At 43.4% G+C, this 27423-nt stretch overlaps 1 protein-coding gene and 1 long non-coding RNA gene across 2 annotated transcripts in view; one reads left to right on the top strand and one right to left on the bottom strand.

Moving 5' to 3' along the window:
* Positions 1 to 2132: 2132 nt before the first annotated feature.
* Positions 2133 to 27423, bottom strand: part of LOC138982045 (testis-expressed protein 10 homolog) — a 53811-nt gene continuing 28520 nt past the window's right edge. The window contains exons 12-16 of the mRNA XM_070355257.1: positions 19708 to 19829; positions 18686 to 18787; positions 18045 to 18429; positions 6625 to 6764; positions 2133 to 2915 (exon numbers count right to left, since the gene is read on the bottom strand). Of these exons, the coding sequence (XP_070211358.1) occupies positions 2853 to 2915; positions 6625 to 6764; positions 18045 to 18429; positions 18686 to 18787; positions 19708 to 19829 (812 nt within the window). The 3' untranslated portion in view covers positions 2133 to 2852. The remainder of the gene's footprint in view (positions 2916 to 6624; positions 6765 to 18044; positions 18430 to 18685; positions 18788 to 19707; positions 19830 to 27423) is intronic.
* LOC138982049 (uncharacterized) lies at positions 7250 to 10746 on the top strand. The gene is made up of 3 exons (XR_011460770.1): positions 7250 to 7673; positions 8297 to 8402; positions 8698 to 10746. It is a non-coding gene; the product is annotated as an uncharacterized lncRNA (long non-coding RNA).

Raw genomic sequence — 27423 nt, 5'->3', positions numbered from 1 at the left:
GTTTAAGGCAATTTGTTCCGGAGATTATACTTCCCCTTGTCTTGTGGGGGAGCTAGGAAAAAGTGCCTGTCTCATACCTTGTCTTGTGACTTTAAAAAGAAAAATAATTAGAAAAAAATACAAAATAACTAAAAGTCTTGCTTAAACTATCCAACCAGGGTTTAAAAAATAAAAAAAAATAGTGCATACAAAAATAAGTGATAAATTACATGACGAACAAACTCTGATAAGATTCATTTTCTCTATCATTCATCCACAAAGTCATGCACAGGGCCACCACTCATTCATGCTTAATTGCTTATCTGTTGAATGTGTTGTTTGTACAACCCAATGGCTACTGATACAAGAATCAGTGAAAGTATTGTCAGGGTGGAACCTTTTAAGACCCCGAACTTAAAGACCCCTCCTTTTTACATTTAGTCAAGTTTTGACTAAATGTTTAACGTAGAGGGGGGAATCGAGACGAGGGTGTGGTGTATGTGTGTGTGTGTGTGTGTGTGCGTGTACGTGTGTGTCTGTGCGTGTGTGTGTGGAGCGATTCAGAGTAAACTACTGGACCGATCTTTATGAAATTTGACGTGAGAGTTCCTGGGAATGATATCCCCGGACGTTTTTTTCTTTTTTTCGATAAATGTCTTTGATGACGTCATATCCGGCTTTTTGTAAAAGTTGAGGCGGCACTGTCACACCCTCATTTTTCAATCAAATTGATTGAAATTTTGGCCAAGCAATCTTCGACGAAGGCCGGACTTCGGTATTGCATTTCAGCTTGGTGGCTTAAAAATTAATTAATGACTTTGGTCATTAAAAATCTGAAAATTGTAAAAAAAAAAATAAATTATAAAACGATCCAAATTTACGTTCATCTTATTCTTTATCATGTTCTGATTCCAAAAACATATAAAGATGTTATATTTGGATTAAAAACAAGCTCTGAAAATTAAAAATATAAAAATCATGATCAAAATTAAATTTCCGAAATCGATTTAAAAACAATTTCATCTTATTCCTTGTCGGTTCCTGATTCCAAAAACATATAGATATGATATGTTTGGATTAAAAACACGCTCAGAAACTTAAAACGAAGAGAGGTACAGTAAAGCGTGCTATGAAGCACAGCGCAACCGCTACCACGCCAAACAGGCTCGTCACTTTCACTGCCTTTTGCACTAGCGGCGGACTACGTTCAGTTTCATTCTGTGAGTTCCACAGCTTGACTAAATGTAGTAATTTCGCCTTACGCGACTTGTTAGGCCCTGTTTTCTCAGATTTTTCTGTTCATAACTTCTGTACATTTATTCCCATTTTAAGACTCCCTCCATTTTAAAACCAGATTCTCTCACTTTTGGAGGTCTTAATAAGGGGGTTCTACAGTAGTGAAAAACCTTCTTAAAAAAAAATCATTAGTTCAGTTTCGTTTGTTGGAACAGAAGTGCAGTAGACTGTGAGGCCCATAAAGCGTTCCAACAGCTCGTGTTTTTCAATGTTTGAATAGGGTTTTGCGTATACACTAATTCAGGGTATTGATTTGAATCCTTCCTCAAATTTAGACATTATGCTTGAAATGTTGTCATCCTCATCCAGTCGATTTTTGAAGGGAATAATATTTGGTGCTCTTTTTACAATTGCATCAAAAACATTGCATAAATAAATAGATACAGAGAGAGAGAGAGAGAGATCTTGAGGTGTGCGAGTGTGTGCCCGTGTTTTGATCTTTGGGATATCAGTTTCAAATCTCCCTGCCCCCATTTTGACTAATAGATTAACTTTTTTTTGTCTTCTTCTTTTTGTTTTTTTAATTTTAATTTTTAATTTTTTTTTTTCATCCTCTCTTGCTTGTCCCGCTTGTTCCCTCTCCCAGTATGCTCTCACGCCGCCCCGTCCCAGCACTCACTGCAACATCCACCCCTGAACTTCGTTCCACCGCCAGACTTGTCGAATTAATGGATAGATTAACTGTTGATTTGAGCAGAGAGCAAGAAGGCAAAGCCAAGTGAATACATTTTCGATCTCTCTGTCACTCACACACCCACATGCAGGATTATTTTTGACAAAACTGTGATGTTCAGTTGATGTCACTCACACACAGACACCCACATACAGATACAAATGACGCACATTTGAACTCTGCATCATCATCAAGGTTTTATTTCATAGTTGTTTTCATGTCTTCTTGCTCAAATATGGTGCATACACATGCATTCTACCCCAAACCAACACTCTCAATAATGGACACATGCACATAAGCGTTTTCCCTCCCCTTCCCACTCACTCTCTGTCACCCACACACAGCCATATAATACAATTATTACAATCATGTAAAGGCTTTTGTTTTATTCCTATACCCACCAGCTCTTGATCATTTTGAGTGCATTGGATAAAGGTTAACGAAATTCTAACGAAATCCAAACAACAGTGACTATGACAACCCAGTGTGTAACAGAAATTAAATATCCCTACGGGGTAAGAAGCGTGTAAAATATTGATCAGCTCTTCTTCTTCTGATACAGTAATATTAGGGTTACCAATTATCCACCCCAAAAGAGTTAAAACCATTGAGAAAGCTTTCTAGTTGATGCATCCATAAATCAGAAAGCCTTTAAAACACCTTTTCTTTGCTGAAAGAATTAATTCCGCTTTTTACTGTTATTGAAAAAGCATTCTATTTCTGAAGTTAGATGAGTTTATGTTTTTCATGGTGTCAGCAAGATGTACTGGTTCTTGTCGTCAAGCCGGTCTTTTGGACAACTCTGTCAGTATGCAGTCCATATCTCCAGCAAATGTACTGTCTTTATTACAAGGAAGTCTTGCAGCCGAGACCTCAAGCCAATCATTTATCTGGCACGGTACGTTCACGCTGAAGCTTTCAAGAAGTCCTGCCACCAAGACATGTCTTCAACATGAGGCGTTATATCCTGGATGGAAAAACACGGCACTTGTCAGCACATCAGCACTACTTTACAACAAAGTTTTGTTCAATAATGTAACAAAGTTAAACAAGAAGAGCAAACGCTCGATCGAGTCACTTTCGCAGTTCTGAATATTATATGAGGCATCAGATGGACAGGAAGAAATTGCTATTCACAACACAATGAGTCACGTTCACATAAAATTTGAGCCCGGTCACTTTTATAGTTTCCGAGAAAAGCCCAACGTTAAGTTGTGTGTTGCCGAACAGAAAAGGCTAGTTATCTCCCTTGTTTTTCTGATAACGTTCGTAAAAGGCTACAGATGTAAATACTTTGATGTAAAGAATAATCCTACAAAGTTTCAATCACATCCGATGAACTTTGTCAAAGATATAAAATGTCTAATTTTTCCTTTGACGCTGACCTGTGACCTTGAAAAAGGTCAAAGGTCAACGAAACCATCGTTAAAGTGTAGAGGTCATTGGAGGTCACGACTAAACAAAATATGAGCCCGATCGCTTTGATAGTTTCCGAGAAAAGTCCAACGTTAAGGTGGTGTCTACGGACGGCCGGCCAGACGGCCGGCCGGACAGACTAACACTGACCGATTACATAGTCACTTTTTCTCAAGTGACTCAAAAACAAAGGATTTCTGTACTCACCGATAAAAGAACAGCACAGGAAGATACGAATTTTCGCTTATGAAAGCTTCATCAGGGAAAAAAACACACACAAAAGGCAACAAAAAGCAGACGCAACACGCAACGAACAAGGTTTGAAAAAAAAATTAAGGGGAAACACGCAAAAAAGGGAAGGAACTCTAGGAACGGAAATAAATGACAGGGGAGAGAAGTGGTTGGATGATGTCAGGGGCACACAAACAAAAAGTAAAACACATTCATAAACGGGGGGGGGGGGGGGAAAAAAAAAGAAGGAAAAAACATGCACGCACACATACTGGACTGGGTGGCCGAGTGGTAACGCACTTGCGCTCGGAAGCGAGAGGTTGCGAGTTCGACCCTGGGTCAAGGCGTTAGCAATTTTCTCCCCCCTTTTCTAACCTAGGTGGTGGGTTCAAGTGCTAGTCTTTCGGATGAGACGAAAAACCGAGGTCCCTTCGTGTACACTACATTGGGGTGTGCACGTTAAAGATCCCACGATTGACAAAAGGGTCTTTCCTGGCAAAATTGTATAGGCATAGATAAAAATGTCCACCAAAATACCCGTGTGACTTGGAATAATAGGCCGTGAAAAGTAGGATATGCGCCGAAATGGCTGCGATCTGCTGGCCGATGTGAATGCGTGATGTATTGTGTAAAAAAATTCCATCTCACACGGCATAAATAAATCCCTGCGCCTTGAATATGTGCGCGATATAAATTGCATAAAAAAATTTTTTTTAAATTAAAATCCCTGCGCTCAGAACTGTACCCACGGAATACGAGCGATATAAGCCTCATATTGATTGATTGATTGATACAAATACGTACACGCACACACACACACACGTACCGTAAATCCACAGTATGTTTGGGGAATACATGAACATCACATTTTCGCATTCAAACCGTCAGGTGTGGATGTGCCCAGGGATAATATGAAATCGGACTCTACTTGTTTTCTGTCCATGGAGGTGCTGTACATTTGCCAGACACCTCTCACACGTGCATCCAGGGAGGTGTGGTTGCTGCTGTTAAAATGTTGGGCAACAGACCTACAGCGGCGATGCCGAATATCTGCCAGATGTTCGGTGAAGCAGGTAGAGAGAGTTCTTTAATAATGTAACGTTTCTTCACTAATAATTGCTTTGGAGTGTTTTGCTTACTAATGGACCCTGAGCAATATCAAATCCGAAATCTGATTTCATAAACGTGTACATTCAGGGGTGTTGCTAGACATTTTCATGTTGGGACATTTGGCCGAAACTGTCAGAAAGCTTTAGGACATCTTGGAAAATGTTCGGCTATTATTTTGGCTCATCCAAAGTCACCGCAACATTGAAGCACAAAACTCAAGAGGGGAACACCAATACATACAATCATTGTCTTAGGAACACAGATTACAGGGGCGGAGCAGTTAAGCCAGAGGGGTGGGTGGGGTGGTATTACAACCTGGGGTTCAGGGTCCCGTTGGGGGTCTGGGGGGCAAAGCCCCCCTGAAGCTGAAGAATTTTAGCTATTTTATAAACAATTTGTGGCTTATCCTTGATTTTAAACATGATCAATTGGTGTCAGCAGCCACTCATTATTTCTTTTAACATTAGTATAAATAATGGCAATTTATCTTCACTGATATCTGCTCCCGACATCATATAGTATGGTTAGAAGGGAGACATGTCGCATACTGTGACAATTAAACAATTAACTCTTCCCCCGGCTTTACAGACAGAAAAAATAAAAGATATTCACAGACAGAATTTTTTTTTTTTGGGGGGGGGGGGGGGGGGGGGCTGGAACCCCAGTATCCCCCCCCCCTTCCCCTAATCCGCCCCTGGATTATATGTTGCATACTGCAACTGAAACAATCAGCTTTGCTGATTTAACTACTACAACACACAGGAGTTCTCTGAAACTTTTTCAAACCTTTAACTTTAATTTCTTGAAAGTAAAACTCTTCCAATCTTGTGCAAATCTTGACAAGCCTTGGGAAACATGACTGGTAAAACACCAATAAAAGACCGTGTAGGATGAGCCCTTTTGCTTGGAAACCACGATTTGGAGGACGCTTTTCATTCTCTGGCTCAGCAGATTTCGATTCGCTGTGACTATCGTCTGCTATGTCGTCTGCTTCGATCGACTCGACAACACTACTACCACTCACACTGACACTGTCCACATTCGCGGTGTTACTGTCATTTTGTCCGGAATCACTTACCTTGGCGAAAAGTAGCAAACCTTGGCCAATTTAGTTTTCTTCTTTTTTGGTTGCAACATGATGTTCAAATCCAAATCGAAAGCACTGACTGACTGATAAACTATCGCGAACCGGCGAACGCAAACGCTGAGAGTGTGGTTCCCTTGTCCAAGGGAAACCACTCTGGCATCTATAATTTTCGTCAATGGCTTCCGTTCAAAACATTGATGTTTTGTTTTTGGTATTCGCGAAGGAAATAAACGTAAGTCAGTTGATTAAGTACATCGGCAGCAGTTTTAGCAATCAAAGCCTGACCAATACAAAAACTGGACAAACTTTGGCCGATTCAGGCGAATACTCTTCGGACATTTGGCCGATTGGGACATGAAAGTTTCGGCCAAAGTAAAATAAATCGGCGATTGGCCGAAGGGCCGACCCAAACGACACCCCTGACATTTAAAACAAACAATACACAACACCTCTCATAACAAACGAAACCAAGCGCACGAGAAGAAGAAGAAGACAAACAAAACCAAAACAAAAGAAACAAGCAAAAAGCTATGACATACACATGAAACAATAACTAAACAGTTCAGTGTTTCAAAAATCACGAATTTGTTGAAAAACCCACACAATAAAATAGTTAGTCTTCACCATGTGGAATGGTGGACGAACTGTTACTGTCATGTAAGCCCAGTTAAGCTTGGTGTTTTTGTTGATGTTTGCTTCAGTGATTGGTATGCTCGTTATATGTTTGCTCGTTTGATTCAGAATTAAATTGTAAAGTGCCTGGAGCCATTTGATGGGACTCGCGCTATGGAAAAGTTATTTATTATTATTATTATTATTATTTGTTACACACCTTGACAGTCGCTGTCAGCTCTTCCACCTGCTGCTTGATGCTGGCCTGGTAATCCCTCAGGACGTCGGACAATTCCCCACAGGTCAGCAGTCTGGTCATCACCATCACAGCCTTCATCGACTCTTCTTCTCTTTGTTCCGCTGAAATCATTCAAAGAGCAAACGCGAACCATGGAATGTCCTCAGTGTTTGTTGCAAAAACACACACACACACACACACACACACACACTGACCATTCTCACATCTCTAGCATGGCTATTTCACATGGAGCCAGTGTGTGTGCTTGGCAGTTGTTGAAACTTGCTGAGCTTTTCAAAATTGTATAACGTGCTTCACTTACTTCTTGTTGGCCATGCTCAGTGACTAAAAGAATCATCTTGATCACTTGAGACTGAAGGTATGAGAAAGGGCCTTCAAACTGAGTAGGGTAACCTTTACTTGCTTAAAATGTTTTTCCTAATCACTCGGAGCTACAAATTGAAATACTGAAAAGTAATGTCTATGTTATATGAAGTCTTATATCGCGCGCGTATCTCCAGACTCGGACTCAAGGCGCAGGGATCTATTTATGCCGTGTGAGATGGAATTTTTTACACAATACATCACGCATTCACATCGACCAGTAGTGGGGCTCGTATGTTGCAGACGCACTAATAAATCATTCACATCTTGCAACAAACATCATACTTTGTGATATTGTTCCTTATGATTATTTAAGAGATTTCAGATACAGAGCCACTTCAGAAATCGGTTTTTTTGTTTTTGATAGGGAATAAAAGGCTGCATTTACAGCAGACGAAATTCGTACCAAAAGCGCTCAGCATTAAATAATCCCAACTCAGCAAATGTAAAATTCAATGGTTTACCACGCACCAGAAGTTGTCTGCTGATAACACATGCATGACATAAATACTCTTATGGGTATTTTTGTGTTCTGGTATTTAATTTGATCGTTTTTAGAATGTTATATATCCGCAGCATAAAAATTCAAGATGGCGGCCTCCGCAACATTGCGTGTTTTGATTTGAGCGAAAACAACGTTTCTGAAGGTAAGTTTTCAAGAATACGCATCCATTCACCAATGTCACATCATTTTACTGTTTAATTCTCCCCTGGGGTCTGTTATTCATCGGGTGAAGCGCTGAAATGCAGAGACTTTGTTTAATCTTGCAATAGCTCATTAGCTGGATTGTCAGTGATGCTGATAGATCTAGATCTATCTGTTGATTACAAGTAAGGAAATCATGATCGCCACGCTGGTGATTTTAAACAGATTAAACGAACTTTGAATAAAAGGCGAGGTGAAAGAGATTGTTCATGGTATGATCAATGATTAGTCCTGCCTACGTTAAGGACTTCCATAAGTCTCTGAACGGCTGAGGTGGGGAGGGGTAGAGTCAAAAACTGAGTGAGGGTAGGCCAGATAGTAGGATGACCAGCTGGAGATAAAAACACTCCACTCCCCATGTCTTTACAGTGTTGTGATCAAACTTTCAAAGACGGTAGGTAACAGACAAAAGCATACAGTGTATGCTAATCAAATGAGATAAGTGGTTTTGAAAAATGAAGAGGTACCGCTCTTTGAGTTTTACAATTTTGGTTTGTTGTTTGTTTCTCATCCTTTTGCTTATTTTAAGTTGACCGTGCATTGGTGTGAATTTTATTTTTACAGGATATATACACGAGTTACACCACATGCCGGTTCCTGGGAACAAGCGTTCTGCAATTATTCCGGTGCCACAGAAGGGAGCTGATTTCACAAGTACTACTGTATCAAGGTTTGTTACCTAATACATCCTGTCTAGCTTATCAGTAAGATTTTTTTATTTGTATTAATTGGAACATGTTTGCACATCATTTGTAAGCGACCTCTGTGAATTTGATGGGTTTAACGTACCCTCACTATGGTCAACATTCTGTTAGCGACTGTTTTAAGCGAATAAATGTAGCGGTCAGAAAGATTCCAGAATCAGTTCGGTCACTGGAAACTGTGTTTGTTTGTTTTTTAACCTGAAACAGTAATTATTCAAATACATTCAAATAAAAATGTCACTTTTGATCTTTTGTGTGAAGGGTACCCCAGGCTGATTTCCTGCACCATGGATGTAGAGGAGGCCAGACAGTCTGCTTCTCATTCCAGCTGTGTTCTGCTCGTGAAGTGTATCACATTGCCAAAGCCATTGGTCAAGAGAAGTCACCCTGTCTGCCCATTTTGCATAGCCTTACAGGCTGTGACACTATGTCGTTCTTCAATGGTATTGGGGAATCAGAAGGCTTGGGAAGTATGGCAAGCATTTGAAGACGTCACTCAAACTTTCTTCATGTTGTCTGCTCCTCTTTGTAAGCTGAGTACCACTGACAGGGCAGCACAAGAGCTTTTTGGTGTACATTTGTAGGACAAAACCAGCAACGTACTGGGTGTAAATAGTGCTAGACGGTACCTCTTCAGTAAAAAGAGCTGCCAAATTGACCATAATCCCCTTACTGCTGCTGCAGGACATGAGATTGAGAAGAGCCATCTACCTATTAGACTTCCAAACTCTGTGGGCTGGCAGTTCAAGGCTGGAAAGTGGGAGTCATTCTGGACGAGCTTTCCAAGAGGTATCCAGCGTGTGCCGAGAACTCATGAGGTGTGCCTGCAAGAAGAGCTGTACAACAAAACGCTGGAAATGCTGCTAAGAAGGACTGCAGACCACAGCTTTCTGCAAATGTGCTTGCATGCCTGTGAAAACTGTCAGCATCTAAACTGTGCAAAAATATTATTGCACCCATTTTCATACCCCAACTCAAACATTTATTCCTGTGTCAATTTATTCAAACTGGCTATGCCATTAAAGGCTCGCATCTTCGCTATCTGGCACATTTGTTGTTTTTTTTACATCATCATTTACACCGTCAAAATAAGGATACCCTTGACGTGACAAAGAGATGCGACAAAAACTTCGGGTACCTTTTAAAAAGCCGACGACAATTCCTGAGGCACAACTGGGTCACTGTTGTATACGAAGAGAAAGTCAACTTGATTATCCATCCAGAACAGGTTGTTTTATTTCGCCATCTTGCATATTTCTAGTGTTGTGCCATTGTACCTACTGATGTATGTGTCGATCTCACGGATGAGATGTTTATGTGTCAAATTTGAGGGATACCCAAGTCAACTAAAATCCATGTATTTTAGCAATGACCAAGTGGGTTGCGTTGAAACTTTCAGGAATGTGTGTCTACACACGAGGCGTAGTTCAACCGTTTGAGTTCACTTTCAAATCTTCACGAAATGATATTTTAAAAACTGCCACAGGTTTGTTAACTTACATCCCACATATGTTTGACTTCGCATGTATAATATGACAGATGGTTGTTTCAAGTACTGCCAAAGTTTCTTTTGAGTATATACACTTACCGGAATGTGCTAGTTGTGTAAACACATGAGAACAAACAACGTTTTCGAAATACAGCGATTATGAATTTTAGTCGACTTTTGAGTTGATACATTACATTTTTATCAGTTTTATTTTGGGGGTACCCTTATTTGGGCGGCGGTCAAATAACCCATGTAAAGGCCACATTTTATCTTAAAAGTGTTCCAGTTAGCCAAGTTGAGTGCCCTCAATAGCATACATTGAATACAACAGCACAGGAATGAATGTTTTCGTTTTGGTATGAAAATTGGTGCAATATATTTATTTTTGCACAGTTTAGGTAATCCACAAATTCTTCAACGCTGCCACCCACACCGTCCAATCATTCTCTGCACCAACAATACATGTATTGTTTTGTTTAAAAAATGTTTTTGTGTTAGTTTCTATTGCAAGAGAATGTCTTGTAGCACCAAAAATGCCTAAATACCCTTTTATTGGCGGCCATTTTGAAAATTGTTAAAAAAACTACTGATTTTTTAATTTTTTCACGGTGGCTCTGTATCAGGTTTTGTTAAGCAAAAGCAAATGTCCATTTACGCCAAATTTGCTGTTAATCACATGAAGTGAAATATGCCTAACATACCCAATTTTTACACTGGCGGCCATTTTGAAAAATTGTTTAAAAACTACCCATTTTTTTATTTTTCGCGGTGGCTCTGTATCAGGTTTTGTTAAGCACATAAAACTCTTCATATTTGCTGAATTTGGTGTTTGTTGCATGATTTGAATGATTTTGCAACATAGGAGCCCCACTACAGCAGATCGCAGCCATTTCGGCGCATATCCTACTTTTCACGGCCTATTATTCCAAGTCACACGGGTATTTTGAGGGACATTTTTTTATCTATGCCTATAAAATTTTGCCAGGAAAGACCCTTTTGTCAATCGTGGGATCTTTAATGTGCACACCCCAATGTAGTGTACACAATGTCATTGCTTTCTTATTTTTACACACAGAGAAAATAGTTTTATAACAATTAGAACAGTGGAACCCCCCCTTTTCAGACCTTCCAATTTAAGACTCCTTCCTTTTTACATTAAGTCAAGTTTTGACTAAATGTTTTAACATAGAGGGGGGAATCGAGACGAGGGTCGTGGTGTATGTGTGTGTGTGTCTGTCTGTGTGTGTGTGTGTAGAGCGATTCAGACTAAACTACTGGACCGATCTTTATGAAATTTGACATGAGAGTTCCTGGGTATGAAATCCCCATACGTTTTTTTCATTTTTTTGATAAATGTCTTTGATGACGTCATATCCGGCTTTTCGTGAAAGTTGAGGCGGCACTGTCACGCCCTCATTTTTCAACCAAATTGGTTGAAATTTTGGTCAAGTAATCTTCGACGAAGCCCGGGGTTCGGTATTGCATTTCAGCTTGGTGGCTTAAAAATTAATTAATGACTTTGGTCATTAAAAATCGGAAAATTGTAAAAAAAAATAAAAATTTATAAAACGATCCAAATTTACGTTTATCTTATTCTCCATCATTTGCTGATTCAAAAAACATATACCGTACTTTCCGGGTGACAAGGCGCTTCGTTATCTAAGACGCACCCCCTTCTTTTTAAAAAAATTTGTAATCGTCACCCATTGGACGCAGGGGGCCGATAGGGCGCACCAAAATTGAAAAAGTATACCGGTAGTCGAAGAATGAAAATAAGCCGGCGAGATCAAAGCCAGGTCCATTGTTTATAGACACGACCTTCTTCCCAGGGGTCAATGACCGAGTTTTTGCCATGAGAGGTGGTTCCTGTCATATCTGAGAGAGGAAACACTTCCTGCTTCGGGGTCAGTGACCGGTCAGTGACCGAGTTTAACAGAGTCGAACTCTGTGTGTGCGGCGAGATCAAAGACATTGTGATAGCTGGGTGTCCTTGTTTATAGACACGACCTTCTTCCCAGGGGTCAATGACCCAGTTTTTGCCATGAGAGGTGGTTCCCCTTCATATCTGAGAGAGGAAATACTTCCTGCACCGGGTCAGTGACCGAGTTTAACAGAGTGGAAATAATTGTGTGCTCTGTGTGTGCGGCCAGATCAAAGGCAGGCATTGTGATAGCTGGGTGGCTTGAGAGCTCGAGGAAACTTGGCCAGGGCAGTACCTAGTAGCTGAAACATGCATTATCACAAGTTGTTTGACTGGTACTCAGGCGGTCTCTTTGATTTTTTTCGTATTTCATACACGGATTAGACGCTTCGTTATACAAGACGCAGGGGTCGAACTCGAGGAAAAAAGTCGCGCCTTATGACCCGGAAAGTACGGTAAATATGTTATATTCGGATTAAAAACAAGCTCTGAAAATTAAATATATAAAAATTATTATCAAAATTAAATTGTCCAAATCAATTTAAAAACACTTTCATCTTATTCCTTGTCGGTTCCTGATTCCAAAAACATATAGATATGATATGTTTGGATTAAAAACACGCTCAGAAAGTTAAAACAAAGAGAGGTACAGAAAAGCGTGCTATCCTTCTTAGCGCAACTACTACCCCGCTCTTCTTGTCAATTTCACTGCCTTTGCCATGAGCGGTGGACTGACGATGCTACGAGCATACGGTCTTGCTGAAAAATGGCAGCTACTTGACTAAATATTGTATTTTCGCCTTACGCGACTTGTTACATTTAGTAAAGTTTTGACTAAATGTTTTAACGAGGGTCGTGGTGTGTGTGTGTGTGTCTGTGCGTGTGTGTAGAGCCATTCAGAGTAAACTACTGGCCCGATCTTTATGAAATTTTACATGAGAGTTCCTGGGTATGATATCCCCAGCCGTTTTTTTCATTTTTTGGATAAATGTCTTTGATGACGTCATATCCGGCTTTTTGTAAAAGTTGAGGCGGAACTGTCACACCCTCATTTTTCAATAAAATTGATTGAAATTTTGGCCAAGCAATCTTCGACGAAGGCCGGACTTTGGTATTGCCATGGGTGCAACTCTGCCGGCTACATGCCGGCAGCCAGTTTTTGGTTTCATCGGCTGCCGATGTTTTTGTTCCAGGAGAAGGTTTTTTTGGCATTTTAAATACTAAAAAAGCTGGACCCCAACTTTTGCCGGTTTTTGGAATTTTCCAGGTTGCACCCATGTATTGCATTTCAGCTTGGAGGCTTAAAATTAATTAATGACTTTGGTCATTAAAAATCTGAAAATTGTAATTACATTTTTTTTTTATAAAATGATCCAAAATTACGTTCATCTTATTCTTCATCATGTTCTGATTCCAAAAACATATAAATATGTTATATTCGGATTAAAAACAAGCTCTGAAAATTAAAAATATAAAAATTATGATTAAAATTAAATTTCCGAAATCAATTTAAAAACAATTTCATCTTATTCCTTGTCTGTTCCTGATTCCAAAAACATATATGGGCGTCTCTGATACTGAGCACAGACCAAAAATTGATAGGTGTACAACTTTGGGGATGTGTTTGGACACATTGCTGCAAATATGACAGAACCAAATGTTATTCATTTGCCTTCTGAGGCATTTTACTAATAAAATGAACGCTCAATATTACAAAAATCTGTTCTTGTGAATTTATAATATATTTTTGTAATCCGATGAGCGAGTCAAAATGGCGACGAAATGTGTGACATCGGTCAACACGCAACTTTGAAGTGCTCGTTTTTTAAAATTACACAGTTTTCAAATGCGATACAGGTGTTGAAAATACCACAAAGGATGAAAGTTAAATGATGCTAAGCAAAGTTGATAAATGACAAGGCATTTCGCCTAAACAGGCACGGTAAAAAGTCGGTCGCGTACATCCATTTTTCAAGAAAATATGAGAGTAGAATCATCTAAGGCCAGCAAAGCACATACACTAACATATTCAATAACAAATGGTCTCAAGAACTCACATTTTCACTGGCTTCTTTGTGCTGTGAATAGCAAGTCGAATCACACTATGGATGTCTCTTATGAAATCATTATGTTGCCATACCCCAAAGATTCAAGAGACATTTGACTTTGGAAAAAACACTCCTGAGAACACACCACAAGCATGTTACAGCAGTCCCTCTCATGAACGGACACCCTTGGGCCATAGCAAAACTGTCCGTACATTGCAGGTGTCCGGTCACGGGAGGGGTGACCACACCATGTACCCCCTCCCCCATACACTCACAAGGAGACACACAAACAACAGGATTGAGTCTATGCTAATCACTTCTTGTGGCTACTAAACAATAACAATAAACTCCTAATACTTCTTTAAACGTTCTGTAAAAAGGATTTGTATGAAAAGTGTTGAAAAGAAGAGATAAAATAAATCCTCAAGGCAGTGAACACACTCACCATGCACTGACATACGAAAGCAGCCACATAAACACAGCACAGAGGAGCGTGTGCAGATGCTTTGCAAGAATAAGCTTGAAAACCAGTTTGAATAAATAGCAGCAGATAGAGCTGCATGTCATAATCAAGTAATTTATTTGTTTCTTGTCTGGCTTTATTGACTGCATGCCGATCATGTGGCATGGCAGTGACTTCTCACTCTTCAGTCGGAAATACACTGTACATAACACAGCTCCCACTCTCCCTCACTAATGCCTACCCCAAGCCGTGACAACTGATGCTTGGAAATTGTGTGGAAGAGTACACCTCTCTATTTCTCTCCAATGCTCTTCCTGCTGACATGCGGTGACACCGGACACCCCACAGAGTTTAGCCAGCTAACCCTCCACCCCCCCCCCCCTTTCTCTCTCTCACTCCCTCCAGCCATGTACTGTTTGGGGCTGTGGCCAGAGAGGCCAGCTGCACTGTTCACTCAGAGCAAAACCAGTTGACTGTGTCCTAACTTTTGACAAAGCAAGACAACTGAAGGGTTCATAGATTAGGCAACCGACTCACTGGTCAAGGCTGAGGGGAAACAAGAGTATCTTGTCAATGAAAGAGGTTACACACAGACACACGATGGGTACACGTGCACTCAAGTTATCAGTGACTGTCATCACACCATTGCGGCTGTGATCTTTGTACCAAGAGCCGGACTGCTCTGTTATCGATTTTGTTGTGGTGAAAATTTGACGATGGTCTGTCCGTTCATTGGAGGTATGACCTGCTGTTGGGACCGAAAATGAGTGTCCGCGTCCACGTTTTGCAGGTGTCCGTTTAAGGGGGGGCAAATATAGAAGGAAAACACTCCGTGCCGAGCAAATGTGTCCGTACATGTCAGGTGTCCGCTCACGCCGGGGGCCGTACATTGCAGGGACTGCTGTACTCTCCAAACAGTGAATTTTGAATGACAAAATCGATTTAAAATTCAGTAAAATCAATAAAAAAAATATATAATCGAAATGCTGCAAGGCTTGTTTGAATTTTGTTCAAAACTCAAAATAGATGTACACACCAAATGGCTACTGGTTTTGACAAGCAAATTCAATGCAATTTATTCTTCAAAATGACGAAATGGAACGCTGAACGTCATTACAATACGTAATTTCGTCGTGACGTCATCCGTACATATTTCTGTTCGGCCCGTACACTGTTATTCAGCCGGTACACTCAGGTATTTGGCCTGTGAACCTGTACCAGGCTTGATCCTGTTGGAGTAGGCTATAAATATCAGTCTGCTTAACCTCAACGTCTGATGACCACAATCGGTGCAGAAATGAGATATAACGGGTTTTAACTGACAAAAGTTTGTTTTTCTTCTTAACCTTTGCCGGATGCCGCTTTTGACTACACACGCCCGACGATGCGGGTTTGTCTGAACCAATACATTTGAAAGAGGGTTTTTACCGTTTATTTCTCTAACGACGGGGTGGGTTCAGGGAAACCCACAGCGCTACTTCAGTGGATGCATCGAGTTTCTCCCTTCACCGACTTCATGCAGGGGAGGGAGAGGGAGAGGGGGAGGGAGAGACTGAGAGAGACTGAGAGACTAAGAAAGAGAGAGAGAGAGAGACTAAGAAAGAGAGAGAGAGAGAGACTAAGAAAGAGAGAGAGAGAGACTAAGAAAGAGAGAGAGAGACTAAGAAAGAGAGAGAGAGAGAGACTAAGAAAGAGAGAGAGAGAGACTAAGAAAGAGAGAGAGAGAGAGACAAAGAGAGAGAGACTAAGAAAGAGAGAGAGAGAGAGAGAGAGAGACTAAGAAAGAGAGAGAGAGAGACTAAGAAAGAGAGAGAGAGAGAGAGACTAAGAAAGAGAGAGAGAGAGAGACTAAGAAAGAGAGAGAGAGAGAGACTAAGAAAGAGAGAGAGAGACTAAGAAAGAGAGAGAGAGACTAAGAAAGAGAGAGAGAGAGAGACTAAGAAAGAGAGAGAAGAGAGACTAAGAAAGAGAGACTAAGAAAGAGAGAGAGAGAGACTAAGAAAGAGAGAGAGAGACTAAGAAAGAGAGAGAGACTAAGAAAGAGAGAGAGAGAGACTAAGAAAGAGAGAGAGAGAGAGACTAAGAAAGAGAGAGAGAGACTAAGAAAGAGAGAGAGAGAGACTAAGAAAGAGAGAGAGAGAGACTAAGAAAGAGAGACAGAGAGAGAGACTAAGAGAGAGAGACAGAGAGAGAGACTAAGAGAGAGAGACAGAGAGAGAGAGACAGAGAGAGAGAGAGAGAGACAGAGAAAGAGAGAGAGAGAGTGAGAGAGAGAGAGAGAGAGTGAGAGACAGAGAGAGAGAGAGAGACAGAGAGAGAGAGACAGAGAGAGAGAGACAGAGAGAGAGAGACAGAGAGAGAGAGACAGTCAGATAGACAGACAGTCAGATAGACAGACAAATAGACGGATAGACAGCCAGACAGACAGACAGAGCAACTGACAACAGACATACAGACAGAGATACGGACAGACAGACAGAGAGACAGACAGTCTCTTGGAGACAAACAGGCAGACAGACACTGTTCCGCCGCTTTGGTAATTATGGGTGTAGCAGAACTCGCGCCGTCGGCAGAAGGATAGTTACAATCACTACTACTCTTTAAAAGTATGGGTTTGCGTGAACCCGCGCAATCGGTAGTGTTTATGTTAATTAACATAATCAATTAATTTTAATGTTGTGTCATGTACACACTAAAAATTTGCAGACAGAGAGCAAATTAGGTGTGTGAGAGATACTTAAAATTTCAAAACGATACCTTTAATGGTTCCAGAGTTACAATGATTTTAGTGTGTCTCTGGGTACAGGTGAACCCAGGAAGCACGGCAAAGGTTAAAAGGTGTATATCTAAATTCAGTCAGGGTTTGTGGTCCTATCAAACAAACATCGTCAAAATCAAAGAAAAATATCAAACCTTAACTGTTTTTAACGGACAAAAGTTTACTTTTCTTCATCAAAAGTTTGAATTGAAATTTAGTTAGGGACAACAGATCTACCTACAAAATTTCACTAAGATCGGTGAAAAAATGGGGTTTAACGGTTTTTCAAACTGCCAAAACTTTGGTTTTTGTCTTGAAAAGTATGTTATGATATTCAGTTAGAAACAACAGACCTACTAACCAAATTTCACAAAAATCGGCTTAAAAATGAGATTTAACGGACTTTTAACTGCCAAAAAGATTGCTTTTTTCTCTTGAAAAGTATGTGTTTCAGTTTAATAAAGAACAACGGACTACTATGCCAATTTTTGTGACAATCCAACTTTAAATTACAAAATGTCACACTCTCCGTGCCAAGATTAAAGACGCCCACCTATAGATATATGTTTGGATTAAAAACACGCTCAGAAAGTTAAAACGAAGAGAGGTACAGAAAAGCTTGCTCTGCAGCACACCGCAACCACTACCGCACTCAACAGGCTCGTTAATTTCACTGCCTTTTGCACGAGCGGCGAACTACGGTCATTGTGAAAAATGCAATGCGTTCAGTTTCATTCTGTGAGTTCCACAGCTTGACTAAATATAGTAATTTCGCCTTACGCGACTTGTTAAGAACTGATTTTCTCAGCTTTTCTGCTCAGAACCTCAGTAAATTTAACCCTATTTTAAGGCTCCCTCCTTTTAAAGACCTGATTTTGTCAGATTTTTGAAGGTCTTAAAATGGGGGTTCCACTGTACGGACAACTGACCTCGAACAAAGTGGATGACAAGCCGCCACAGGTCGAGAAGCATTCTCAGCGAGCGCACCACCACCTCCACCACAGCCCCCCACAGCATCTTCACCACCGCACCATCTGCCGCAACCACCTCCTGCGACGTCTCCATGGAAACGACGCTGTAGGCCACTGAAAACGCCAGCATGGTGAAAGGGCGCATTCTGGCCTTGAAGCGAGGAAGTAGCTCTCCCAAGTGACGTTCCATCATTGTAACGCTCTGCTCTGATCTGATCTGATCAGGGGTTGGGGCATCGTCGATGTGGATGAATTCCCCGTAGCTTTCCAAGGGACTGATCATCCGAACCCAGTGAGTCAAGGCTGAGTAGGCAGTGAAGACACTTAAGGCATTGTACTTGCCCTGCATCACAAATATGAACACATCGTAATGCAGACGCTTAATAAAACATGTTATTGTTAATTCCCATCTACACTGAGAATCATGAACACTTGTGTTGAAATGAAAAAGCCAAATTTTAGAGGCTGTCTTTAAAGACTCGTTCATCAAACTATACCAAAAGTAGAGCCCAGTACCGATTTTATTCAGATTTTCTTGTGTCGTATTGGTATTTTATAATAAAAAAATAAATCATTGTGCTTCATTACAGGGAACTCACGAGTATTTTGTTGGTCCAGGTGTCTGCCATGACTTCCAAGATCTGTGTGCCATACAGGTAAGATGGGGACTCCAGGTACGGAAAGAAATTCCTCACACACTTCTGCAAACATACTTTGACAGTAAGAATAAATACCATTCTCTTTTCATTCTGGTCTTGAGCAAAACGGCCATCAACATCAATTCTTTACAGTCGATAATTTAGAACAATTAAAAAAACTTAGTTCACATGTGCTTCAATTGAAAAAATCAACAGTTGGTCTGATTGCCAGTAAAATAGCCATTGTCTGTATCACAAACAACCAAACCAGCCAAAACTGGCAAGCAAACCAACTAATCCACCCACAAACCAAATTGCCCATCCATCCACTTACTAGCCACGTAATTACATAACAACAGTATTTTTTTTTAACAGTGTAAACACACACACGTTATGGAAAGGTGCATTGGACGGGCGCAGTGGTAAGACGTCGGCCTCCTAATAGGGAGGTCGGGAGTTCGAATCCTGGTCGCTGCCGTCTGGTGGGTTAAGAGTGGAGATTTTTTCGATCTCCCAGGTCAACTTATGTGCAGACCTGCTAGTGACTTAACCCCCTTTGTGTGTACACGCAAGCATAAGACCAAGTGCGCACGGAAAAGATCCTGTAATTCATGTCAGAGTTCGGTGGGTTATAGAAACACGAAAATACCCAGCATGCATCCCCCGAAATCGGCGTATGCTGCCTGAATGGCGGGGTAAAAACGGTCATACACGTAAAAATCCACTCGTGCTAAAAACATGAGTGAACGTGGGAGTCTAAGCCCATGAACGAAGAAGAAGAAGAAGAAAGGTGCATTGTGTAGGGAATACAAAGGTGTTGGGTGGTCGTATTGGGTAGGTGGTCATAATCAAGAGGTGGTCATTAGGGCAAGTTGGACTGTAGTTCATCCCTGTCAAAAACACGCTTTCTGTCACTAAAGACTAAAAAAGAAAAATTACTTGAACAAAATCACTGGAATAGTTCATCCCTTTTAAACACATACCTTGATAATGAATGCATGCTTCCCCATCTGCTCTGCAGTAGCAGTCCACAGGATGCGAGTCAAGCCTCCAGCTTCTGACATGTTGTCATGGTGATGTGATTCCAGCTCCACTCGCTTGTGACCTGTCGACAAAGACAATCATGAGATCGTCAAAGTGTGAAAAAGCATGAAAGCTTGCCTCACCACCCCTCACCCTAATTTGTTTGAAAAATTGATGCAAAATATCAAACTCTAGGGATCTCACAAATGAACTCTCGTTTGTTGAAAATACCCCAGAAATGCGTCCCTCGGCAGAAGAAAAACTCATGCCTGACAACAATTATCCCATGAGAATCTTAAACAAGTCGCGTAAGGCGAAAATACAATATTTAGTCAAGTAGCTGTCGAACTCACAGAATGAAACTGAATGCAATGCCATTTTTCAGCAAGACCGTATACTCGTAGCATCGTCAGTCCACCGCTCATGGCAAAGGCAGTGAAATTGACAAGAAGAGCGGGGTAGTAGTTGCGCTAAGAAGGATAGCACGCTTTTCTGTACCTCTCTTTGTTTTAACTTTCTGAGCGTGTTTTTAATCCAAACATATCATATCTATATGTTTTTGGAATCAGGAACCGACAAGGAATAAGATGAAAGTGTTTTTAAATATAAAATTTCTAAAGTAAATTTTGATTTGATTAATATACTTACCCCAATCACATATTGCATTTGACTACGTCTGAGATGCTAGGTACTGAAAACGCTTACCCATCTAACACAACAAGGGGAAGCAAACCCATCACCAAAAAGGCAAACGTAGCCATGGTAACGAGAGGGTATCCCGGGAGTTACCTCCCCTCTAGTGGATACCACGTCACTTCCTACCACAACACGTGGCAACTCATACGACTTGAAGAAAACTCAAACCATAAGCGGGGCAGGCGGGCGGGCCTACGCTATGTGATTGGGGTAAGTATATTAATCAAATCAAAATTTACTTTAGAAATTTTATATTAAATTACATATTCTTACTCCCAATCACATATTGCAGATAACATCAACAAGGCGGTGGGAAAGAAAAAATTCAACTCCCATTAGAAACCCTGCCAGAAACTGGCCCGCTGCCCAAAAAGGCATGAAGGGCCCGGTGGGAAAGAAAAATTCTAACCCCCTCTAACACCCTTACCAGGAACTGGCCCCCTGCCAACAAGCCAGAAAGGGGCCAGAGAAAATCCTGAAAGACAGCCAGGATGTCGCTTAGACCAAACTTGCTAAAGACACCTTCAGAAAGCTGTGCCCAACCCTTCCTCCCCGGACCGTAAGAAGGAGGCCCAGGGAGGAAGAAGAGCCCTGGATTACATGAACCCGAGCCGAGAGGAGGGGAAGACAATCTGAACCCCCCCCCCCCCCCCCTTCTTGTTGGAGGGCTATGCCAAAGCCCGACAACAACTGAGCGATATAGGTCAGCTCCAGAGAAGAGTGACCAAACTCCGCGCAAAAAGAAAGAGAAAGACCTGAGTACAACGTACCAGGGTCCGACTCGATGATAAAAAAACTCAAAAAGAGCATAAGCGTTCCGAAAGTTCCAAGAACGTGAAGAAACGCTCACCCCCCCTAAGCACACTGTCTGCTACTCTGTGTTAGAGTACAAACTAACCAAGAAACGATCAAGGTACTCTTAGGAAGTGACACAAGAAAACAACAGGAAAAACCCTGACTGCGATCTTTTGACATCGTCACCCCTAAAACATGCTAAAGAAGGGTGCCGTAAACGGCAGACCTGCTGCTCTCAAAAGAGATGGTAACCCGAAATCCTCTATCCGTTCGTGCCAAAGCAGAAAAGGATAGTACGAGGAAGCCGATACTTGCAACAAGCATAAGCACCCGAAAGTGCGGGAGTCACAGAGGGCAAAAGTCTAGAGTGACCAGTAACCATGACCAAAATGGCCCCCCAAGCCATAGAGCTCGCAGTTCAGTCCGCTTGTAGGTAATTGCAACCGAATCAAGAACCCAAAGCCGAAAACACGACTGGTAAGCATACCAGACAAAGCGTGAAGCCGACCAGCCAAAAGACTCCCGAGACAAGGGGTCTCAGGAAAAAGACTGGAAATTATATTCCAGATCAAATCAAGAGCCCTCCTGGGTTTGAGCGAAAGGCCCGAAAAAGCCTGTCCACGTCTGAAAGACTGAGGGACAAACACTGAGCCAACGGGCCAACACCATAAACATAGTAGCCTGTGATAGAAGGGTGACTGTAGCAAGAAACCCGACCGAACGGAAGTCGTACTGACTCGCCTCAGAAAGAGGATGCAGAAAGACTAGAAATCTACCGACACAGGCGCCGGAAATACCATAGCTACCTGTGTAATGCAGGAGACAATCGCACAGGTCAAGACTAAAAGCCATAATGTCCGTAGGACAGCCATAATTCCGAAGTACCCGCCGTACGCAGGTAAACGAAAGAAAATAGGAACATTAGCCAGCTCCCCCCTTCCAGAAGGAGAGGACTGGCCAAAACTGAGAGAGAAGGTAAGCCACAAAGGATGACTCCGCCGACCTACATTGCCAAAGACAACGCCCCCTCAGAAAACTGGATGTAACCTCCGAGGCCAACTCAAGAACAGCTTAAGTTAGGACGAAACACCAGAACAAGTCTGATCGCCGAGAAAGGCAGAGTCGGACCCAGCGACAGACAATAATGACCACAAAGGTCAATCTTTGTTCTAAAACCCTGACGTAACTGAGACGCCGGTAAGAGAACCACCTCTCCGGCCAGCCGGAAGTGCGACAGAAGCAGCAGCCCGTGGCTGAAAAAACTGTTCGCCGCCTGAGGGAGGGCACACGAAACCCCGAAGGGCAGAGAAGCGAGGATCAAGCACCTGATCTCCGTTCACACTGCTGCGGAAAACCCCAAAAGATGTCTCTTCTCCAGCCACCAACTGAAATCAGAGTGGCCGAGCGAAAGAAAATGCCGAAGTCACATCCACCAGAGGCAGAAAAAAGTACACCGAATAACCGGAAAACCGGAAACGCGCGTACCAGAACATCCTACCAGCTGATACCCTGACTGACAGCGAGTCAGAAACAGCCAAATGACGTCCAAGACGACGGAACGGAATGGACAGAAGCCCCTCCCACCGGAAAGGTGACGAGACAACTACCCCGGCCGAGGGGCTGGAAAGCCCGAAAGCGGCAGCCGTTCCTTTCTCCCAGAAAGCAACCGGGAAGAAGAGGAACAGTATATCCAGCCACGGCCAGAAATGCAACCGACCAAGTCTCAGCATGCGAAAACTAAGGCTGCTGAGACTGAGACCGGAAGCTGAAAAGCCCGGAAGCCAGTCTCCGGTCAACCCCAGCACAGCCACAGAGTGACCATGTGGTGAGAGACTTAATATTCCCAAAAGGAAGGTACCGGGAAGTAACGTCCTCCACAGCTGCAAGAATAGCCTTGAGCCTTGACGGAAATCCCGACCATGTCCCTTCGCTGACCACCAACTGAACCTCAGAGTGGACTAAAAAGGACAAAGACCGAAGCCATAAACCCAGCGGTGGGAGGAAGAACGGAATACAAGGAAACCGGAAAACCGTAACCCAGAAAAGGACCTCACTCATCCCTTGACCATGAGGAAAAAGGGTAAAGTCAGACCTGCCTACCCCTGAAATGTACCATGTGTAGTTTTGGGTGTGAAAATAAGGCAAATGTGTAGTTTGGCAGGTGAATGTGTAGTATTTCAATTTGATCAACCCAAACCGCAAAACAGAACAGTTACTTATACCGTACTAAAACAAACACTCAACACTCCAAACAAAACTATTACAATGTGAACAATACTCCTCATACAAATACAAACAAAGCCCCCACAAAAATACAAGCCAAGCATTAAGTTTATTTGTTAAGAAAAAAATTATTAACTAGTTTGGAACATTTGCATGGGTGAAACTGATCAGAATTAAAAATAAGGAAAATGAGGCCGGGGTCCAGGGGCGGCCCACGCCCTGGTGGGGTGCAGGGGCAACGCCCTCTTAGGGGGCCCAGGGGGGCGAAGCCCCCCGGAAGAAAACGAAAAATCAGGCTTTTTAAGGGTAAAAGTAGGCCTTTCCTGGTATCTCAAACACACAAATTTGCACAGTAAACAATTATAACAAATGCCAAGCTGTAGTCCGATAATTCGCGCGCTCAGGGAAACAAAGATTCAGCGATGTCCGGTCACTGTGTTAGAGAAAATACAAACCGGATCGCCGGCACAAAAAAAAAACAAAAAAAAAAAATAAAATTTTTTTTTTTTTTTTTAACAGATTTTCAAAATAAGGAATTCTTTATTTGACCAATTTCATTTGGCGGATTTCCGCCCAAAAGCGGAAAAGTTTCACCCATGCATTTGTTAAAAAAAAAAGCTATGTTGAGGGGTATGCAGTTCATATACAGAGGGACCCCTTATTCAAGACCTGTGACAATCTGAGAACATCAAGTCACAAAAAGTAGGGACTGGGAGTATGTGTTACAGTGTATCAACATGAAGGCAAATTTGCATATATATATAAACAGAACAGGTTTGCGTCAGCAATAATAATAATATGGCAGGTCATTGCCTCTGCTCTGGTTACCGATCTCTCAAAAGTGAGCTTGTCTTGGTCTTCTTTCCCTGGCACGGGTTTCTTCACAAAACAGTCCAATTTTTCCTCTGCTTTGGTCGGGATTTCTCGAATTCCTCATGAGAAGTGCTTTTCTTGTGGCGGTTACACGGTCGTAAAGCCCACTGTGCTTCTCTGAAAAAGCCGTGTTGCACACAGTGCAGTGGGCAAAATGCTTCCCTTTTCTCCACGAAACTAGGCATGGATGCTCCTCATAGTACTTTGGCAGAAAAGCCTTGCTGGGAGTTTGACCAAGCTTCTTTTTTTTGCTCCGTGGCGGTTGATCGCCAAAGTCTTCTGAATCCGTGTTCGTCGCTGTAGCCATTTTTTTTCCTCCAGAAAGAATGAGCTACGAAGTGACCGCGTTCAGAAAAGTATGTGCTGAAACGCCCGCGATAGTTGTAATAACAGCAGCAAGGCCAACTGACTACGCTACTCTCGCGGGCGCCGGGCATGTTTTGCACGCAGTACACAACCGGTTAGTACAAATTATGGATCGGAACTCGCTCGCGTTTTTGCGTATTCAAAATGTCAAAATGTGTAGTCGAAACGAAACGTTTGCGTAGTATAAGACAAGCATGCGTAGTTGCGTAGTTTGGGGACCAAAATCGTAGTTTACTACGCTCAATGTGTAGTGTAAACAGGTCTGGTAAGTAGACCACCCCTCCGACCGCAGGCCCGGGCAAGAGGCCGTGCAACGCCCTCCGGGCGAAGCACCGACTGCCCTGACCAAAGCACAGAGTGCTGAAAGCCGACTGCTATTGTTCCCTCTCTGACGTTCCACCGGAAGTGACAGAGAGAGGAACAGCATACCCGACCGAAGCCGGAAACGCCACCGCCGAAACCACAGAAAGCGGAAACAAAGGCTGCGTAGGCTGAGGCAGGAAGCCATAAAGCCAGGAGGCCAGTCTGCGGCCCATCCTACCACCAACGACGGGGCGTACAAGTGAAGGAGGGCCTATCGCCAGACACTGTTGCCTTCTCCCTGCCATCCAAAGGAATTGCCAAGAAGAAGAACAGCAAACCCGGCCGAAGCCGGCTAGCAGCCGACGTAACCGTCACAACGGAAACGAAGACTGCAGAGGCTGAGGCCAAAGCCAGAAAGCCCGAAGGCCCGTGTGTGGTCCACCCAAAACTGAGCGTCAAAGCGAACCTGTGTAGGTGGACCTACGCTTTCAGTCAAAACCGAAAACGCAGCCGCCGAGACCGCCGCCGCGGAAACGAAGACTGCACAGACTGAGGCCGGAAGCCATAAAGCCCGAAGGCCAGTCTGCGATCCCCCGTACACCGCCGCTACAGCGTACGTGGGTAGGTGGACCTATACTTCCGGCCGAAACCGGAACCGTTTATCCCGGCCGAAACCGGGAACGGCCGCCGCTGCCAGTCAACAAAGTCCGAACCTGCAACAGGAGTTCTTGTTAACTGGTCGCAAACCACCCAAAAACGCAGCCACCGAAACCGCCACCGCGGAAACAAAGACTGCAAAGACTGAGGCTGGAAGCCATCATGCCCGGAGGCCAGTCTACGGTCCCGCCATACACGGCAGCTGCAGCGTACGTGTGTAGGTGGACCTATAATTCCGGCCGAAACCGAAACAAAGCGGCCGGAACCACAAGAGCGGAAACGACGACTGCATAGACTGAGGCCGGAAGCCATAAAGCCCGGAGGCCAGTCTGCGGTCCCTCCTACACCGCAGCAAAAGCATACGTGTGTAGGTGGACCTATATTTCCAGTAAAAAACCGGAAATGCAGCCGCCGAAACCGCCACAGCGGAAACGAAGACTGCATAGACTGAAGCCGGAAGCCATAAAGCCCGGAGGCCAGTCTGTGGTTCCCCCTACCCCGCCACATAAGCGTACGTGTGTAGGAGGACCTATATTCCCAGTAAACACCGGGAACGCAGCCGCCGAAACCACCACAGCGGAAACGGAGACTGCATAGACTGAGGCCAGAAGCCATGAAGCCCGGAGGCCAGTCTGCGGTCCCTCCTACCACGTCGCTACAGCGTACGTGTGTAGGTGGACCCATGCTTCCGGCCGAAACCGGGAACGCAGCCGCCGAAACCACCACAGCGGAAACGAAGACTGCATAGACTGAGGACGGAAGCCAAAAAACCCGAAGGCCAGTCTATCCCGGCCGAAACCGGAAACGGCCGCCGCTGCCAGCCAACAAGTTCCGCGGTCCTGAGACAGGCGGAAATGTCGGCCGGCGGCAAGCCACCGCTGTGTTTATCCCGGCCGAAACCGGGAAGGGTCGCCGCTGCCAGTCAACAGTTGCGCGGTCCTGAGACAGGCGGAAATGTCGGCCGGCGGCAAGCCACCGCTGTGTTTATCCCGGCCGAAACCGGGAAGGGTCGCCGCTGCCAGTCAACAGTTGCGCGGTCCTGAGACAGGCGAACGTGCCAACTGACAGCAAACCACCCCTGCTGGTCAACCAACCCAAGCCTCGTAAGGTGGTGCCGGCCGACCAGCAGAGTGCAGGTAGTGACTCTGCCCATGTGAGCTGTTTCCCAGCAGGGAATGTCCCGTCGCCTCACCAGGGCAGTCGGACCAGCTCTACTTACTTGAGAGTCCACCTGAGGAGGCGGAAACCGCTGAGGCAGGAACCTGAAATCCGGAAACCGGAAGGCACGCCAGGTAAGCAAGTGACAGCACATCCCCCACCGCAGAACGGAAGGGTGGCACTGCCGGAAACAACAGAGCGCTGCATAACCTCGTACACTATCAGCGGATCGCTGGAACGAGGGCTGAAACAACGCGGACACACACTCCCCCTGCTCCAACCAGAGCAAAGGAGGAAACGATAGTAACGCTAGAACACACAGAACTAGCACTATACCAAGAGTAGCGGCCTACGACCGAACTCGTAAGATTCTCTCCGTTTATCGGGGTCAGCCCAGCTGACCAACAAACAAACGAACAACACGAAAAATTACTGACAAACACAAGTCCGAACGGACAGAAAGCTCAGTAACACACAATGTTTAAAGAACCACAAACACCACGCTTGCAAACTACTAGAGTAGACAAGCGGAGGCTAACACACCAAAATATCACAGTCAACACACTGACCAGAATACAAAATGGCTAAAACGCACAAAGTCACTG

Source organism: Littorina saxatilis, linkage group LG12 (genome assembly GCF_037325665.1).
Source record: "Littorina saxatilis isolate snail1 linkage group LG12, US_GU_Lsax_2.0, whole genome shotgun sequence".
Classification (NCBI taxonomy): Eukaryota; Metazoa; Mollusca; class Gastropoda; order Littorinimorpha; family Littorinidae; genus Littorina; species Littorina saxatilis.
This window is presented reverse-complemented; position numbering and strand designations above follow the sequence as displayed.